This window comes from Vigna angularis, chromosome 3 (assembly GCF_016808095.1).
Source record: "Vigna angularis cultivar LongXiaoDou No.4 chromosome 3, ASM1680809v1, whole genome shotgun sequence".
Lineage (NCBI taxonomy): Eukaryota > Viridiplantae > Streptophyta > Magnoliopsida > Fabales > Fabaceae > Vigna > Vigna angularis.
The window spans coordinates 10,083,024-10,100,420 of NC_068972.1; the positions used below are offsets into that span (position 1 = coordinate 10,083,024).

General features: G+C 35.2%; 1 protein-coding gene across 5 annotated transcripts; it reads right to left on the bottom strand.

The window, feature by feature from the left end:
• Positions 1 to 154: 154 nt before the first annotated feature.
• Positions 155 to 13,220, bottom strand: LOC108326423 (protein GLUTELIN PRECURSOR ACCUMULATION 3). Of its 5 annotated transcripts, none has more exons than XM_017559927.2 (16): positions 13,029 to 13,218; positions 12,849 to 12,946; positions 12,490 to 12,628; positions 12,384 to 12,412; positions 12,168 to 12,264; positions 12,015 to 12,070; positions 11,814 to 11,921; positions 11,049 to 11,105; positions 6,110 to 6,201; positions 5,100 to 5,184; positions 4,047 to 4,199; positions 3,580 to 3,677; positions 1,558 to 1,707; positions 1,359 to 1,471; positions 806 to 887; positions 155 to 335 (listed from the first exon to the last, which is right to left on the bottom strand). In XM_017559927.2, exons 1-16 carry the CDS (start codon positions 13,088 to 13,090, stop codon positions 279 to 281), a joined length of 1,476 nt encoding a protein of 491 aa, XP_017415416.1. In that variant the 5' UTR covers positions 13,091 to 13,218; the 3' UTR covers positions 155 to 278. The 5 variants fall into 5 exon arrangements, 3 of the variants coding, with proteins under 3 accessions (XP_017415416.1, XP_017415414.1, XP_052730955.1); XM_017559925.2 differs by having other exon boundaries at positions 1,558 to 1,716; positions 13,029 to 13,217; XR_008247850.1 differs by lacking the exon at positions 155 to 335 and having other exon boundaries at positions 1,584 to 1,716; positions 13,029 to 13,220.
• Positions 13,221 to 17,397: the final 4,177 nt, after the last annotated feature.

The following is a 17,397-nucleotide window of genomic DNA, read 5'->3' on the forward strand; positions in this document are numbered from 1 at the left end:
TCTTTATATATGTTCTTGTGTAGCAAAACAAATAATATAAACCACTACAGACATTACCATTACAAATTTAATATATTGTTTTTTTCTCAAAAAAGTGTTAAAATATACTATAATGTTCAGTTAGCTAACTTTAGAGGCTGAATGTGCCAAAGTATGGGAAAAAAATATTGAAATGTTGATAATTATTAAAAGGTTAATGTACATAAAATAACGTATTATTTGTGACCCATGCTTTGCGTTCAGTATAAATTAGAAACTGTTCATACAACAAGTATTCTTCATATAGGTAGCTGTTTGTACTCTGCCAAAAGTTTTGGAATATCGTCCATGCGCAACTGCAATGGAATAACAGGGGACAATGAGAAAATAAAAAAAGGAGTGTGGTTAAACATAAAAACAAAATGACAGAAGTTATACAATAGGGTTACAACTTACAAGGGTAACTTTAGTATTTAATGTAATCAATCACAGACTTCAACCAAATATAAAGTCTCTGCAACAATATATACCAAAAATGCAATACCAGACAACCTGATGTATTTTAGTTTCAATGTTCAAATCAGTGCCACTGGCATATCGTTTTGATAATATTTTTATGTCCTCAGAATATTACTACTGAAATATCACTTTTACCATATAGTGTTGATAAAGCATGTCCAAGAAGAATATCTATGATTTTGGTATCACTATATCCAAGGAGAATATCAAATATACATTTCCAGAATATTTTTTAAGTAAAAAGGAATATCCAAGGAGAAATAAAAGCACCGGTAAAGGAGAATATCCATTAACCACAAAAATATACCTGAGTAGCATTTTTGACGTGGTAAAATTGATACATCACGTGTTCACCAAATCCAGGTGTCTGGGCAGATGCACTCCTTTCTCTAAAGAGGTTAGACAAACAAGCAACATAAGCCAAACTATTCACCACTCATGTTCATAAAGAAAAGGGATCATCCATAAGCAGATACACACACGATTATGTGCACGGTATCAAGATTCTTTTTCTTTTTCGATCAAAACAATTGTTGACCTCAATTTCTTTCAAGATCCACTCTTCAAGGATTTGCTCAAGCAAGCTAACAAAGATTGCCAGCAGATCGATAAATTTTAGAAAATTCTACCTAGCAACTTCAATGCAAATATAGCAGGTAGCAGATTAAGCCAGTAGGAAGTTGAGAATAGATAGTGTGTGATCAATTGCATACGAGTACCCAAAGAAAAATAGTAATAAATAAGCATGCATGCCAAAAATCTGCCCCAAATTCTGCTGAGAATACGAGGCTCATCAAGTTTTGCAGATACCAAATGCAGAAACATCATAGAAAGAATTGGATAAAAAATATAGTTCTTACAGATAGTGCCTGTATATAAGACGTTGGTAATCCCGAAGCAATGGTCCAAGCTCTTTGAGTTTAACCATATTTGGTTCAGACTTTCTCCAGTGTTTACGAATTGTTTCGATCGCCTTGTTCAAAAATGAAATATTATTTCAATTAAAATTATGATGATATGAACATACAGAAAATTTCCATGCAAGTAAGGGAATATTACCAGTGAATTAGTAGAAACGTTTTCACCTGCTAATCTTGATGCTACTTCAAGCAGCTCTTTATCTTCGAACTCGTTTACAATCTCAAGGCTGGAACTGGAAACTGATATTTGCAACCGTCTTTGTAATTCAGAGAAAGGAAATTTCTCTGTCTGGCTTTCCTGACAAAGATGTCAGCAATAAATTAATCAAGAACTATAATGTGTTCAAATTTTACTTAGAATTAACAAATGAAATCTAAGATTGTCATGCCAGTGCCACTAAAAGGACATGACAAAAAAGAAGAATTGGCAAATAATAAAAACAAAAAAACTGTTTTGGGGGGAGGGGATACTGCCTTTGGAGTGTCCGAAAAAGCACCTCACCATAAAAAAGAAATGATAAACAGAAGAAAAAGTATTTGAGCATTTTAAATTAATTCTTCACTGTAAAGTTAGTTACACGTGCTCAACACAGTAAAAACATAAAAACATTAAAGTGATAAAGTGATGAACATTATAATAAGATATAAATTATAAGGTCACAGTAAAAAATATAAATATCCTAGCCCTAGAAAAAGCTCAACAAAAAGACCCAAGTTGCTAATACCATCACAACAGAAATCAATCAAAGAGTACATCCACGAACTCATCATTAGATTCAATTACTCAGATGTCAAAACTTCCATTTTATTGTAATTTGAGATAATATCTTTAAAATATTCCTAATTAGAACAAATAAATATATAATCTTTTATTTTATTTTAATAAAAAAAATTAAAAAAATTATTTTATTTATTAAAATAAAATAAAAGATTATATATCTATTTCCTTTAGTAAGATTTTAAAGATATTATCTCACATTACAACACATTTCATCTCCACTTGATTCCCAGTCATTTTCAACATATGCAGCTGGTGCCTTTTGATGATGACTCTGCATATTAGCCTTTGTGGTTTGGCTCCTAGCATTATTTTTACTTGTTTTACTAACTCCAACTGCAAGCTTCCCTTTCCAACATTATCAAAGAAAGATTTGTCTTTATCAACATCTGCTTTCGTATTCATCTTCGTTGGTCCCCACTATCTCCCCATTTTTTAAAATTTAATTTTTCACAAAAACCTTAACCACCAAGAGTCCAAGACCCAATCCAAGTATGTAATTAGTTTGTTATCAATTTGTCATAACTGTTTCCTTCCTTTTAGCATCACAATTACAAATTAGCTAGGCTGTTTTTTTGGTTTAGTACAGATATGAATACTTAAGACTGAACGTAGAATACATTTCAATAAAGAATTAGAGGCAGCCCAGCTAGAAAGAAGCACTTATACATTTTTCGCACAATGTGCTCTGTCAATGAAAGTGTGTTTTCAAACATAATAATGCTCTCCTCCATAACTTTTATTGGAAAATGGATAGGCTTGCCTCAGCCTCATTATGCGATCCTGGTCATGGATTTTTTTTAAGGATGTTTCTATTTCATATTTGTGAAGACTAGGTTGCTCTGTGAGTTGACTCATTTAAATTTTCCGGTGTCTTTCTTTCATCTATTTTTTCATTGTAGGAAAATTCCTGATTCTACTATTCTATTCTTTCCTAAGTGATTTGTTATTTAAACAAACAAAATAAGAAAAGATTGTGATTTGAAACACTATGTTAAATGAAAACCACTTTAAAGATTAAAAACAACAGATAAGAACTCAAAAGTCTTGATACTGAGATAGCACAGTAGCAAAATTAAGCATTTAGTAACCTAGAGAAGTGACTAGTGAGAATTGACTACAACAATGCTCCACTATATATCAACAGAAATGCTTAGTAAGCTAGTATTATCTACTAATTTTTTTCTTTAACTGAAATTATGAACAGTCTTTAAAATAAAAGAAATATTAAGAACAAACAAAAGCACCGAGAAGTTAAGAAGTTGTTTTCTATCTTAAACACATTTTTTTAAAAAACAAAAAAAAAAAAACTCACTAGTTAAGACAAATATGGGATGGATCGCAAAGTGAGATGTCTGCCAACAAAACAAGATTAACCAATACCTTTACTTGAGGTTGAAAATCATCGTTGAAAGCAAATTCCTTACTTTCAGGAATATTTCTGGGTGGAGATGCAGTTAATCTATTTGCAATTGGATCCTCTGTGAAACATGCAAAAGAAGTGAGTTTAGGATGCCACTTTTAGCCTCTGAACAGTTAGGTTCTTTTTACCCTTTTCATCTAAGGTTGAAAGGTTTCAGCTTTCTAATAAAACATCTCCATTTAAAAAAGAACATTTATAGAGAGGAATATTCTGGATTGAGTATTAAATCACAGTACAAGAAAATAGAAAGTTCAAATAATAGAATATTCCTTCCATTCAACTTAAAAACAGTACTCCAAGAAAGAACTCATTGGCAAACAAAAAAAAAATTAATTACCCTCTTTTCAGTGAAAATATCTACAATTGAAAAAGGAGTATTTGACAACAAAAGCAATAGAGTTGTAGATCATGCTAGAACAATGAATACCTTGAGGGACTAACCACCATGGATCACCATAAGTCGTTTTCCCATCAAAACCACCAATTAGCAAATACCGTGATCCAACAACTGACATAGAGTGGTACGCTCTAGCAGGAGGGGGTTCACTGCCTATGGAGAGCCGTTTCCACTGTGCTGAAACTGTTGCAACCGAACACACAAATAATTGAATTTAGTATATGCCACCAAACATTGATTTTGTGCAGGACTTTGTCATAGTTTAAATTAAAAATAAAAAAAAGTGCCATTTATGATTTGACTAAAAAATCATGCATTTGAATATCATAGTTTACAGACAAGCCACTTCAAAAAAAATTAAAGTAACATGTAAATACACTGAATTTGCATTCAAGGACATTATTGTGCATCATTAGCTTATTGCTTCTTTCTAAAAATAATGTACTCATCCAAAACCTAATAACGAAAACTAGTCTTTGAGCAAGAATGTAAAATGTTTCACGGAGTATCATTAATGTTCCAACAACAATAAATGATAGGTTTGTAACTCTCCAACACGAGAAGATTCACGAAGCTCACATCATAAAGATGAAATGTAAGTTGTGTGAGAATTTTTAATCTATTATAGAGCAAAAAACACAAGGGATGCTGGATTATTAATCAATATTGAGAAGAGAGCCAAATATTTATTTGATAAAATTTAGTTTTAATGCTTACAAAGTGATATTCAAAAAGAGAATAAATAAAAAAACAACATAACTGCATCGAATTTTCCTTGGATAAACAGGTTAACTTCATAAAATTAGACTTCTGAACAGGAACCAGAATCTTTGATTTCCACGAACACAAAATGAAAATAACAAAAACTCCCTCATGCAACTAACATACATAATCTGTTTTTCTCCCTCAACATTTAGCCAAATCCCCAACCGTATTTTGCATGTCAGAAATGTAAGTGCAAGGATGCCAGAGATCATTAACAAGTTAGCTTTAACAAAATAGATTGACAGACAACAGTTATAATGGTTAATGATACAAAAAGTGTGATAGAGATACACTGACAGGTATAGTGAAAGTTGTCACCTCTGTCTAATATAATGCAGTCATTGTAATAGATATCATAACGACTCAACCATCCACCAGTCCCATGTCCTCCAAACATCAACAACTGTAAAATCCTCTCCAAAAATAAAAGAAGTAAATAAATGACAGGATTTCAGGTTAAAACAGTAAATCTATGCAATTCTGACTAGGGATTAAGACGTATTAAAGAATTTAGAGAGGAAAGGGGAAACACAACAGTGTAAAAAATTATTTGATGACATCAACCATAATGTAATATTATTTGATCTTATAATTCAAGTTTATAAACATAAACTTCTTTCTGACTGGTTAAACTTCATTAAAAGCGAACATGTGATACTCTTGAACAAGCGAACACATATGAATCTAAGAGAAAGTCACAAGACAATTAAGGAAGACAATTAAGGCAGACAATTTATGACTAAGGAAAGTTGAAAAAGGAGAACAAAGATAACCAACTTCCTAGTATCATATAAAGGAAATCTTATATCCCTTGGAAATAACCAAGTTCATGCAGCTCTTTAAACTTAAGTAACCTAGACCAACAATCAAAGTGTTCGCTGGTCACCAGGGCTATTCAGCAACCAAAGCCCCTTCTAGTGAACATTCTACCTTAAACTAACAAGGTAAGGCAGAAAACACTGGGAGACGATCACATTCCCAGTATACCCATAACTAGAAGAAGTAGTTGAGAGAATTCTAAAATCCTACCACTAAAGAGTTAGTCCACAATCTCCATCATGTTCTTGAAATACCTCCCTTTAAATACCATTAATTTCAAAAGGAAGCTGCTAGCCTTCAACTCTCAAATACACAGAATTTCCAATCTTTTCAACATCTAACACACCATAAAAAAGAATAATGATAATGATATTTAAATGTAGATCATTCCACTACAGGATAAAGTGTGAACTGTACAGAAATCCACGTTTAGCAGTAAATAATAAAAACGAAAGCAAACTACAAAAGTAGCAGAACTAGAAAGAGAGGGATTTTGCAAATGAGATTACATAATGTCCTCCAGACGTAACTGTATGGCCACATCGAGGAGAAGGTGCTTGACCTGGAAGCTTTAATTGAGTCCATCCAGGTGCTTCATTCTCTTTCCTCCATAACAAATACACATTGTAAGTACATAACCCATCTTATTCAGAAGCTACCAAGAAATAAATATTTCTTAATATAAGAAATTGTATTAAAGACGAGAAAGAAAGTATATGTCCATTATAAGTACATAACCCATCTTATTAAGAAGCTACCTGATACAGAAGTTGTTAGGTATCTGGGTTTGGAACCTAACAAGAACACACTCAGAAGATAGAAAGAACAATGAAAGAATGAGTTTCTGTATTGATATTGAGAACAAAGTACACTGATAGCGCTAATGGAGGCCTAATCCCCCTCTTAGCCCTAACGGAGGCATAATCTCCCTCTTCTGGCCAAAGTCTAGATTTACAAAATAATACTCAAAAACTCCCCTCTAACACTGAAATAGAACTCTATTTATACAAGACCTTCATCCCGCCTTTCCTAACTGCTCTCACCTCCATCTCGCCTTTCCTAACTACTCTCTCATTTCCTCTTCCTTCTCTCCTCTTACCTTAGATCCTATCATTACACCCTGCTGCAAAACAACCTTGTCCTCAAGGTTGGAACAATGAAGTTTAAGCCCATGGCACTATGATATGGTCTTATCACAGGAAGGGAACCCGCTGGCTACTACCTGCAACTTCCGGTCTGGAGGCTTGGGTGGTGGTCGAATTGAGAGATAAAATTTATGGGACAATTTTCGTGTTTGCATTATTTCCTTGAAGGCGAGGAGCTTCTTATCCTTCCCTGTAAAATAACTTCTTCTACCGTACGGCTCTCTTCTCCCTATCGTTATACCGTTCGGCTCTCTTCTCCCTATCTTTATACCGTTCGGCTCCTCCCCCCTGCCTTCAACCGTTCGGCTCGCGTTAACAACCCTAAACAGAGCTACTGCAAGATCTTCCCAGTCTAGAGTTACTTCTCCTCTTCGTTTTGCTACCGTTCGTCCTTTAATTGACAATACCGTTCGGTCCCCTATCAGACTGTGCATCTTTCGTACTGACCCCACACTCTTGGCGGCTCCCGATAGGTCTGGGTGATTGGCCTCGGACCGCTCGGCAACACTCGATCGGCCTGGGTTATAGCGATTAGCCTCGGACCGTGTCACCTCACCGCTCGTTCGTCCCCCAGACGACTGGTCTTCTATGGCCTCAGACCACTCGGCCAATGACTGGGAGACCATTTTGACTATAAGACCGTTCGGCCATTGACTGTAACTATAAGACCGTTCGGTTCAAGCCGTCATCTCACGTTCGGATTCGGCGGTTCTCTCTCGTTCAGGTCTAGCAGTCTCTCCTGTTCGGAGCCGACCGTCCTCTCCTTTTCGCCTCCCTGGAATTCTTCAACATCCCTTGTGATTCGCATCGCCACCATCAAGTCCTGCGAGTCATGCGGTCGGACTTGATTCCGTATGTCTTCTTGCAATCCCGCTAGAAAATATCCTAACAGCTGCGCGTCCGACACCCTCTTCGTTCGTCCCGCAAATGTCTTGAAGTATTGTACATACTCTTCCACCGTCCCCGTCTGTTTCGATACTGCCAAACGCTCAACTATGGTTCCAAACCTTATCACCAGGGCTTCCTTCAAACCATCCCATGAACGATTCTTGGCTTTCTCCTTCCAGGCTCTGAACCAATAGCCAGCGCTCCCCTCCATCCTGATGTCGACTAGGCGCACCTTTTCCTCCTCCGATACCCCTTGTAACTTGAAAAATTTCTCTGTGCGATTGATCCAGTGCAGCGGATCGATCCCCTCTAAGACGGTTAGCTCCACCCGTTTCCACCAGCTGTTTTGCCCCTCGGTAGGTTCGCCTTCCCTTCCTTCTTCTTCGTCTTCCCACCTCACCCTCCGATGATCGTTGACGGACGCCTGGCTCCCTTCCGATAGCCTTTCCTGGTTGCGAGTCTGTCCTCCCAAGATTCCCATGACTTCTTGCAAGTCTTTCCTAATTGCCGCCGAATCTTGGCGCAATGCCGCTATCTCGACCTTCCTTCCATCCACCGCAAGTTCCACCGCTTCCATTTGACCCTCCATTACATTCAATCTTCCGTCGATTCTGCTCTCCATTTTTCCCCCAATTTGGATCCGGCAGGTCGGACCAATTTGTTAGGTACTGGGTTTGGAACCTAACAAGAACACACTCAGAAGATAGAAAGAATAATGAAAGAATGGGTTTCTGTATTGATATTGAGAACAAAGTACATTGATAGCGCTAATGGAGGCCTAATCCCCCTCTTAGCCCTAACGGAGGCATAATCTCCCTCTTCTGGCCAAAGTCCAGATTTACAAAATAATACTCAAAAACTCCCCTCTAACCTGAAATAGAACTCTATTTATACAAGACCCCCATCCCGCCTTTTCTAACTGGTCTCACCTTCATCCCGCCTTTCCTAACTACTCTCTCATTTCCCCTTCCTTCTCTCCTCTTACCTTAGATCCTATCAGAAGCAAATACAACATGTTGACAATAAGACAGGATTGCAGGTTTATTATAGGAGGTTTGAAAGCAATAACTAAGAATACCTTTCCATGTTCAAAACGTCAAGGGATCAAAAAAATTATGCCTAGTCAAATTCTAGCCATTGGTTCAAATTTTGGCAACAAAGTCAAAGAACTCTTCTTGGGAAGATCTTGCAACAGAACTGCTAAGGATATTTGGAGGCAAAGGGAGAAGCACAATATTTGAGAGATTGGCAGAAATAAGACAACGGGAGTGTGGAAGATTTGGGTCATTTGGGTCATGTTATTTCACAGCAGGGAATTTCCATGGACCCCCCAAAATGGATTGAAGCTATATTATAGTGGCCTATTCCCAAGACTAGTAGAGCCATGAAAGATTTTTCTGGGACTAACATGTTATTATCAATGCTTTATACAAAATTATGGCAAGACAGCCAGACCTTTGAAAGCTTTAACTAAAGAAAAGAAATTTTGAGTGGACTCAAGACTTTAGATTGATACAAAAAGTTGTTACTACTGCTCTAGTTTTAGTGATGTCTGGTTTCTCTAAGCATTTTTCCATAGATGTGATTCTTCAGGCAAGGGATTAGGGGCAGTTTTGTTCCAAGACAAAAGACCCATAGCTTATTTCGGCAAAGCCTCAGCAATCACAACTCTCACCAAATCTATATATAAAAAACAGCTATGGCTCTGGTCTTAGCTATTCAGCATTGGCATCCTTATTTGTTAGGACAGAAATTCACTGAGTATACAAATCAAAAAAGATTAAGCAACTTGTTAGAACAATGCATCACAGCTCAAAATCAACAAAACTGACTAGCCAAGTTATTAAGTATGAATTTGATATTGTTTATAAAGTGGGAGCAGCAAATCAGATAGTGGACAACGAAAGAAGAAGACAAGGCGATGCAGGTAATGTCTAAACCTTTTTGGTAGGATGGCGTCTATTGATGAGGAGGTTAATCTCAATGCAGTTTTGTCAAAATCAAGGATGATTTAACCAAGGATCCAAACCTGCACCCCTATTATACTTTGGAACATAACAGACTGTACTACAAAGGAAGATTAGTGTTGGAATCAACATTCCAGTGGATTCCTAAGTTACTACAAGAAATTCATTCTTCACCCACCGAGCAAAATTCAGGAATGTATCACTTCCTGCAGACTAGCAAAATCCCTTTATTGTATAGGTATTAAAGGGGCAGTAACAGAATATGCGCCAGCCTGTCATGTATGTCGATGCAATAAGTATTTGGCATCATCTCTGGAAGGGATACTGCAGCTCTTACCAATACCCAATGCCATATAGGACGATAGTAGTATGAATTTCATTGCAGGCCTACCTAAATCTGTGAGTTTTGATACTATCTAGATGGCAGTCAATAGGTTAAGTATGGCCCTTTCACCCTAGTAAAACACCCACAATTGGTCCGTTGCTGAAATATGGTTTGCACGGAGTGTCTAGTTCTATTGTGAGTGATACCCAAACTTTATGAGCTTGTTTTGGCAGTAGTTATTCAGGTTGCAGGATACCAAATTAAGGATGAGTACTTCCAATCACCGACAAACAATTCTGAGGTCCACGATAGGACCTTGGAAACTTATCTGTGATATATTTGTTCTGAGCAACAAAAAGTCTAGGCAGAATACTAGCTTCCAAAGTACCGCAAATTGCACTCCTTTTAAGATGGGTTATGGTAGTCCTTCTCCTTCAATAGCCAAGTTTATACCCAGAGAAAATCTAGTTGAAGTTGTGGTGCATGCCTATTATGAACAGAGATAAGGCTTTTGAAACAACTGAAGGTTCATTTGCATAGAGCACAGGCTCAAATGACAATTCATGCTAATGTTCATTATAAACCTTCCAAGATCAAACAACGTGAGTGGTGTATAAAACTTCTGCCACATAAACAGAGTTCTATGTCTGATAAGCCTCATCCCAAACTTTCAGCAGGTTACTATGGACCATATTTGGTTCTTAAGCAAATAGGAGAAGTGGCTTTCAAATTACAATTACCACAGCAAGCTCAGACTCATCCTGTCTTCCACATATCTTAAGCAAATAATGTGAAAAAGGTAATTGTATGTTTAAGATATTATGTAACCATAAAACTTGTATTTATAACACCTATCACATAGAATAGTCTTTGTTGTGTAATTGAGGCACACAGAATCCTCTCTTTCTTTCTATTAATAGACATGAAAGAAGGGAAATGTTGGTATGACAATTGCAAAATAAAAATATAGATCCAAACTAGAATAAAATGCACTAATCTCACAGGAAAGGAAGCTACAGCACCTGACCTGAAGCAAAGGAAATACGTGATAATAACAACTAGCAGCAAGCAATGAAAAAAAAAATCATCATACATAATTCAATTATAAAGATGATATGCATACCTTCTTCAATTAGACCCTTCAAAGCCCATAAATCACCCATAATTGGTCCGCCTCCTCCTGTTAAAGTCAGGATATAGCACTCATTTCAGATAATAAATCCAAATTGGCATTACAGCAATCAATATGTATGCCCTTTTCATCAATTCAGAGCAGTTATTTATTTACATGCAAGTTAGACAAGAAGAAGTTCCACATTCAAAAAACTAAGTCTAACATAATGTGTGTCAGTGAAAGAAATAGACTATGGAATGGGTTTCTGGATAAGTTTTATGCAGTTTAGCAATCCAACAGTGCATCTTTGAATATAGAAAAAAATAACTAACACTTGACCGAGTTCAATTTTATTAGTTTCATTAAAAAAATTGAGTATCTTCAATATTGCTTCATGACAATCATGCTAAATTTAAATTTCACCGATCTTGCCCCTAAATTTAAACCAAAAACGAAGAGCTAAACCTTTCTCCCAGACTATTATATTAAAACTACTTCCTAAAACTGAAATGATAGTGAAAGTGAGGAAATGCACCAAATGGCACAAATTGATCATTGTTTGAGAAATTAAGACACTCTTCTATTTAACCTTGAAACCCATAAATATATAAAAAGAAACAACAGATAGAGAAAAGAATAAATATTCTCCTGATAAAATACTTGACACACGGGAATTGCCTAGTAACACCGGAATGCGTTCTTTCTATTTAAATAAAAGGACTATAATCTCAATATCAGATCAACATCTGAACAAGTAGAACTGCGTCACTTCACCTCTTCCACCGTATACAAGCAATCGTTTTTCAACCATAGTGGCAGTATGCCCACATCTGGGCTGTGGCAATGTTCCAGAAACTGATAGCTCCATCCATTCAAGTGAAACTAAGAGAGGAAGAAAATGATGTTATACTTGGTTACAACTGAATAATGAGGTAATTACACAAGAAGTGATAAAAATTAGTATTAGAAAAATACTAGTGTCCAAGACATAAACATCAGATAGCCATTTCTTTCCGTCCCATCCACCATACCTGAATCAAAAAGAATCCACCTCATTACATGTTTTGATTTACTCCAACTCAATCTAATTTGCATAAAGAAAATGTCAAATTAAACACTATATCTCACATAACAATTTTTCGGTTTCCAACAGCTGAAGCTGCTGCAAAATCCCGAGGAGATGGCAAGTCTCCAAATCCAGTTAGTTCAGACCATTGCCATATGTCTGGAGTAGCATCATTCATTCCAAGTGTCAGCATGCCAAAACAGCATAAGTCCCAAAAATGTCAGAAAGTTCCCTCACAACATGAACTCAACAATGACCACACAAAATGTCATACATACCAGTATCCAAAACCCAAAAGTCCCCCAACCTGTAAAATTCAAAACCACCAATTATACCATACATTATAGTAATGAAAGAAACAAAACACCGAGATGCAACACAAACCTCTGACTTCCAAGACGACCACCAAAAATGAACATGTGACAATCAATGGAAACAGCGACATGAAAAGCCCGAGGGCTGGGACCTACATGCCCATCTGAACCACTCCCAGTGCACTCAGGCTGAAACCATTGCTTGGCCTCTAAAATATGTTAAATGAATGGAGAGTTCAATTTTGTGTCAATGTTCATCGAACCACAACTACAAATCACTATGATAAATTACAGTGAAAGTCAAAGTCAAGTCAGCTATAATTTCTGATTATGGAGAGTGTAAAACTTTTATACAAATAACTTTGCATAAAATTAAACTCTTCAATTTTAATGAAAAACAACTACAAATAAGAAAAGGGATTACATTACCAATATCATAGACAGCGATGTCGCTGAGAAACTTCTTGTCGACAAGGCCTCCGAACATGACAACCTTAGATTTCCCAATATTAACAGCGGAGTGACCACTAACAGAATGAAACAAACTGAGATTACCGAAAAGAAAGCAACAACAAAGAGAATAAGCGACATAATGAATCAGTTCATCACCTGCGACGTTGGGGAGGGGTTCCGGCGAAATCCGAAGGATTAGCACTAACCCAATAATACATTTTTCTCCTGTTTAGTTTGTAATACCTTCTGTTCAAATCAAAGGTTTGTGATGTAGCAATACAAATCAAGATCAACCCACTGCACTGTGCTTCTTTTACAAGTTTAATTGATGACAGGGCATGAGTGAAGTAATTAACAAAATGATAATATATTAGATAAATAAGTACAGGGGATTCAAAGTAATTCCTTATTTTACCTCCATGGAAGATAGAAGATAATGTACTAGAAAAAAGAAAATAAGAAGAAAAAAAACTAACAAAATAGTGAAAAAAAAGAGAGAAAGATAATGTAGATTGAAAATATTGATTGCTCAGGCTTTTAAAAATAATTATAAGCATTTTGAATGTCTGATTAATTCAACTTCTCATTACAACATATTTTCACTATTACCATATACATATACAATGAATTTCCACTAGTATAAAATAAAAAATTATATTTGTTTATAATATTTTAAAAATACCATAAAAAATACTTTTATGTTTCCACTAGTATAAAATAAAAAAGTTATATTTGTTTATAATATTTTAAAAATATCATAAAAAATACTTTTATGTTTCCATTAGTATAAAATAAAATAAAAATATATTTGTTTATAATATTTTAAAAATATCATAAAAAATACTTCACACGATTTTTGCCTGTTATAATATATAAACAAATATATACTATAAATAATATATAATATATAATAATATAAAAAGGAATATTTTCATATACACATATAACATCCCAAAATATATAGTATAGACTATGTTAAAGAGAAACTACATGCATGATGAAGTTATACAGTTATCCATCTAGAGTATAAAGTGTTACCTTTACAGTCATCCAAAAACAACTATAAATTTAAACTTTATATAAATACCAACCAAAGGAAACTCAAAACTATACACAAGATCACTATTAACTAAACCAACTACTCAGCAGCATCACCTCCATTCAATGCTTGCTCTAGAGAGACCTATTCTTCCACTGCTCACATCGAAAGGATGATCATTGCAGAAGAAGAACAACAGAACATACAAAATACAAGCACACAATAGGGTAAGCTAGTTTAAACAAAGATTAATCATACATCAATTTATTTAGCTTCATACAAAAATATTATTCATTCACATCACTTAAACCCTTCACACATAACACCACACTGACTTTGACTGTCCGGACTTAGAATGATTGCCGAGCTATGGCGGATCGTGCACTCCCGGTGGCTTCTACTGCTTTGCAAAGTCGTTGCCAATGGGTTTCACCCTACCACACTCACGAGGTTAGTCCGTTATCACTCACCTTGGGCCACACTGGAAGCACCCAAGACTAGGACCTCCTGGTACTCCTCACGACATGGATCAATCCTCCCTACTTGAGAATGAAAGACCATTAGAATTTCAGGATAACCCCCAAGACTAAGCTCTTGCATCCATTCTAAACTCACTTAAATCTCAACTAGAGATTTCACTTTGAATCACAACATAGGGCACCATCACGTCTCCTCTCCTTGAGGATCATGGAATTACGTCCATTAATCGTACTTGAACTTTGCACTTTTAAATACAACATACATCAATAATCACTGATATTACATGATACAACTTTAGCTTACTTCATACAACACTAAATGTTCATTTAAAACAACTTAATATCACAAGAAAAATTGAACTAGAACTGAACCTCTCGCATAGCGCACACCTTCACACAGTGAAACCATAAGCTTCTCGCATAGTGACTAAACTCGTTATGCGAATAAACTGTGAAATGTACCAGACCCCAATCCCTCGCATAGCGTCCCAACTCGCTATGCGAGAACCTCAAACAGAGACTCAGACTTCCTAAACACTCGCAAAGCGAAACCCACTCGTTGTTCGAATAAAAAGAATAACGGTTTCAGACCCCAACCAGTCGCATAGCGATTTGATTCGCTATGCGGATTGACAAACAAAGAGCAACCCTCTCAATCCACTCGCACAACGCACCCATCGGTATGTGAGTGCCTTGGCAGAGAACACCTCGCCAAGGTGACTCGCTATGCGAATCCATTCGCACAACGAGCCTGCATAATCTGCAAAACGAAATTCTGCAGAATTATGCAACTCAACCACTCCTTACCAATTCCACTCAACTTTCCTAACTCCTAACACTCTTAATTTGTTGTATATACTTAATTAGACTTGACTAAGTGGTTTTGTACCTTCCTAACCTCAATATAAAGTGTTTATGCATCAAATCCTATTTTAAAACCTCAATTTCATCAACTTAGAGACCCAGATCCTAATTTACCACTTTGAACCTGATTTTAATCAGTTTGTTGACTCAAACAAGTCACAAATGACATGTCTAAACTACCCATCAGCCTCTAACAGTACTTGACCTTTAATACTCAAATTCACTACCTCAATTCCTCTAAATTACACTAAACAAGCTCAATTCACTTCACATATTACTTAATCACCACTATAACAAATTTCTCACATGAATATATATACAATTACAACAGCACACAACATTCCATTCAGTTCATAATCATCATTCCACAGTTTTCACAATTTAGCATTTCAAGAACATACACTCACAACCTGAATTTTCAACCAAACAACACTATAACACAGAATTTATCACCTACAGCACAAACTGATAACTGAAACACAACCTAGCTTCCCTTACCTCAGAGATAAACAGCCCAACTCACAGAATCGCTCCAAGTGTACCTTGCATTGCAAGGGAACTCAACAGAAACCTACAACTCACCAATTGGTGATAAAGAACAGCTCTTAGAACCTAAATTGAGCTGAAAATTGAAGAATAAAACCGCGAGACACATGCAACAGCACTACTCTGCATGATCCAGAACCAAGAACAAGAGAAGAAAGGGAACAAACAGCTTACCAGCTGGAATCACAAAATTGATAGGTCAAGATCGAAGCTCTCAATGCCAGGATCGCCTAGGCACCTCCTGATCGTCGAACAGAAAACTCAGCAGAGAGAAATTGTAGAGAGAAGTCAGAGAACTCTGAGGAATAAAGTTCTAGAGAGATGAAGTGTTCTTAGAATAATGAAAAGTGTTTATAAAATTCTATTTATATTCTAAGATTATTTTAATTTAAAATAACTTGTCTCATTATTTTAACACACCTATCTCCTCTATAACACTCTATTTTCCAGGTCTTTACACATATATATTAACTTGTAAAATAGAAATTAACAATGTACAAAGGATATCATTATTATTTTATTTTAATTATATATTGAACATAGAAAAAAATTATAATCCATATCATTAATCATAATTATTTAAATTTCTACTCTTTTAGCTAATTTAAATAATTATTCATAATAAAAAAAATTTATATAGTAAACAAATTATACAAGTTATTTCATAGTTTATTAATATGTTTTATTTTAATAATTAAAAGATATTTTAAAAATTAATAAGAGTTTTGTTACATATTTATGTCTATATGGAATCCGTGTTAACGTTTGTTTTCTAAATGTTAAATTTTATTGTATATTTTTTAACGTCACAATTTATTCACATAAAGGAAAAATATGTCTAGTTGATCACATATATTTCCCATGTCGTATAAATGGAATAAATCTAATTTAACTTGTAAATATGTGAAAAATAGAATGTAATTTAGGATAAAATTACATATTTTATTTATTGTGTGTGATATATATGAACATAAAAATCTCAAAATCAATATACATATCACCAAAATTATTAAATCTATTGAATTATTTAGAAGTTAGCCCTGGTCCACTTCCGTAATACCATCATTTTAGCAAATTCATATATAATCACATACATGATGTCATGTCATAACTACATATGAGAATTATTCCAAAAGAGGTTAAATTGATGACCATTTTTAAAGATGTTAGAACATGACATGTACGAACACTCACCATATATTAGTTGACTTAATAACGTGATTTTTGTGCTTATCACAACCTAGGACATGATACCATCTTATGTATCCTTACATCACCCATTATGGTCACCTATTAAAGACCAAACATTATATACACATAAACCACTTCATATACATGTATATAAGTTTTCAACTTCATTCATGGTCTATGAAAGTCACCCAAAAAGGACATGACATACATCTTAACATCTATTACATATATATCCATAATATATATAATTAATCTCACATTTTATACATTAAACCATCCATTAATATGTATAAAAGCATTTAATGATACATCACATAATCATCATCTTAACATATTATTACTTGAGTGATTTTTTCTCACTTCCAAAGAGAAAAATAATTGTTTCATCACCTTTCTTACTCAAACT

What these genes read in the sequence shown, in the direction of transcription:
- LOC108326423 (XM_017559925.2), bottom strand. Translation starts at nt 13,090, where the DNA reads ATGTATTATTGGGTTAGTGCTAATCCTTCGGATTTCGCCGGAACCCCT. An exon ending in CTTTTGGGTTTTGGATACTG is followed by an intron (nt 12,265 to 12,383) that starts GTATGTATGACA and finishes ATGCTACTCCAG; the next exon opens with ACATATGGCAATGGTCTGAA. An exon ending in GAAGGGTCTAATTGAAGAAG is followed by an intron (nt 6,202 to 11,048) that starts GTATGCATATCA and finishes TATGGAGGAAAG; the next exon opens with AGAATGAAGCACCTGGATGG.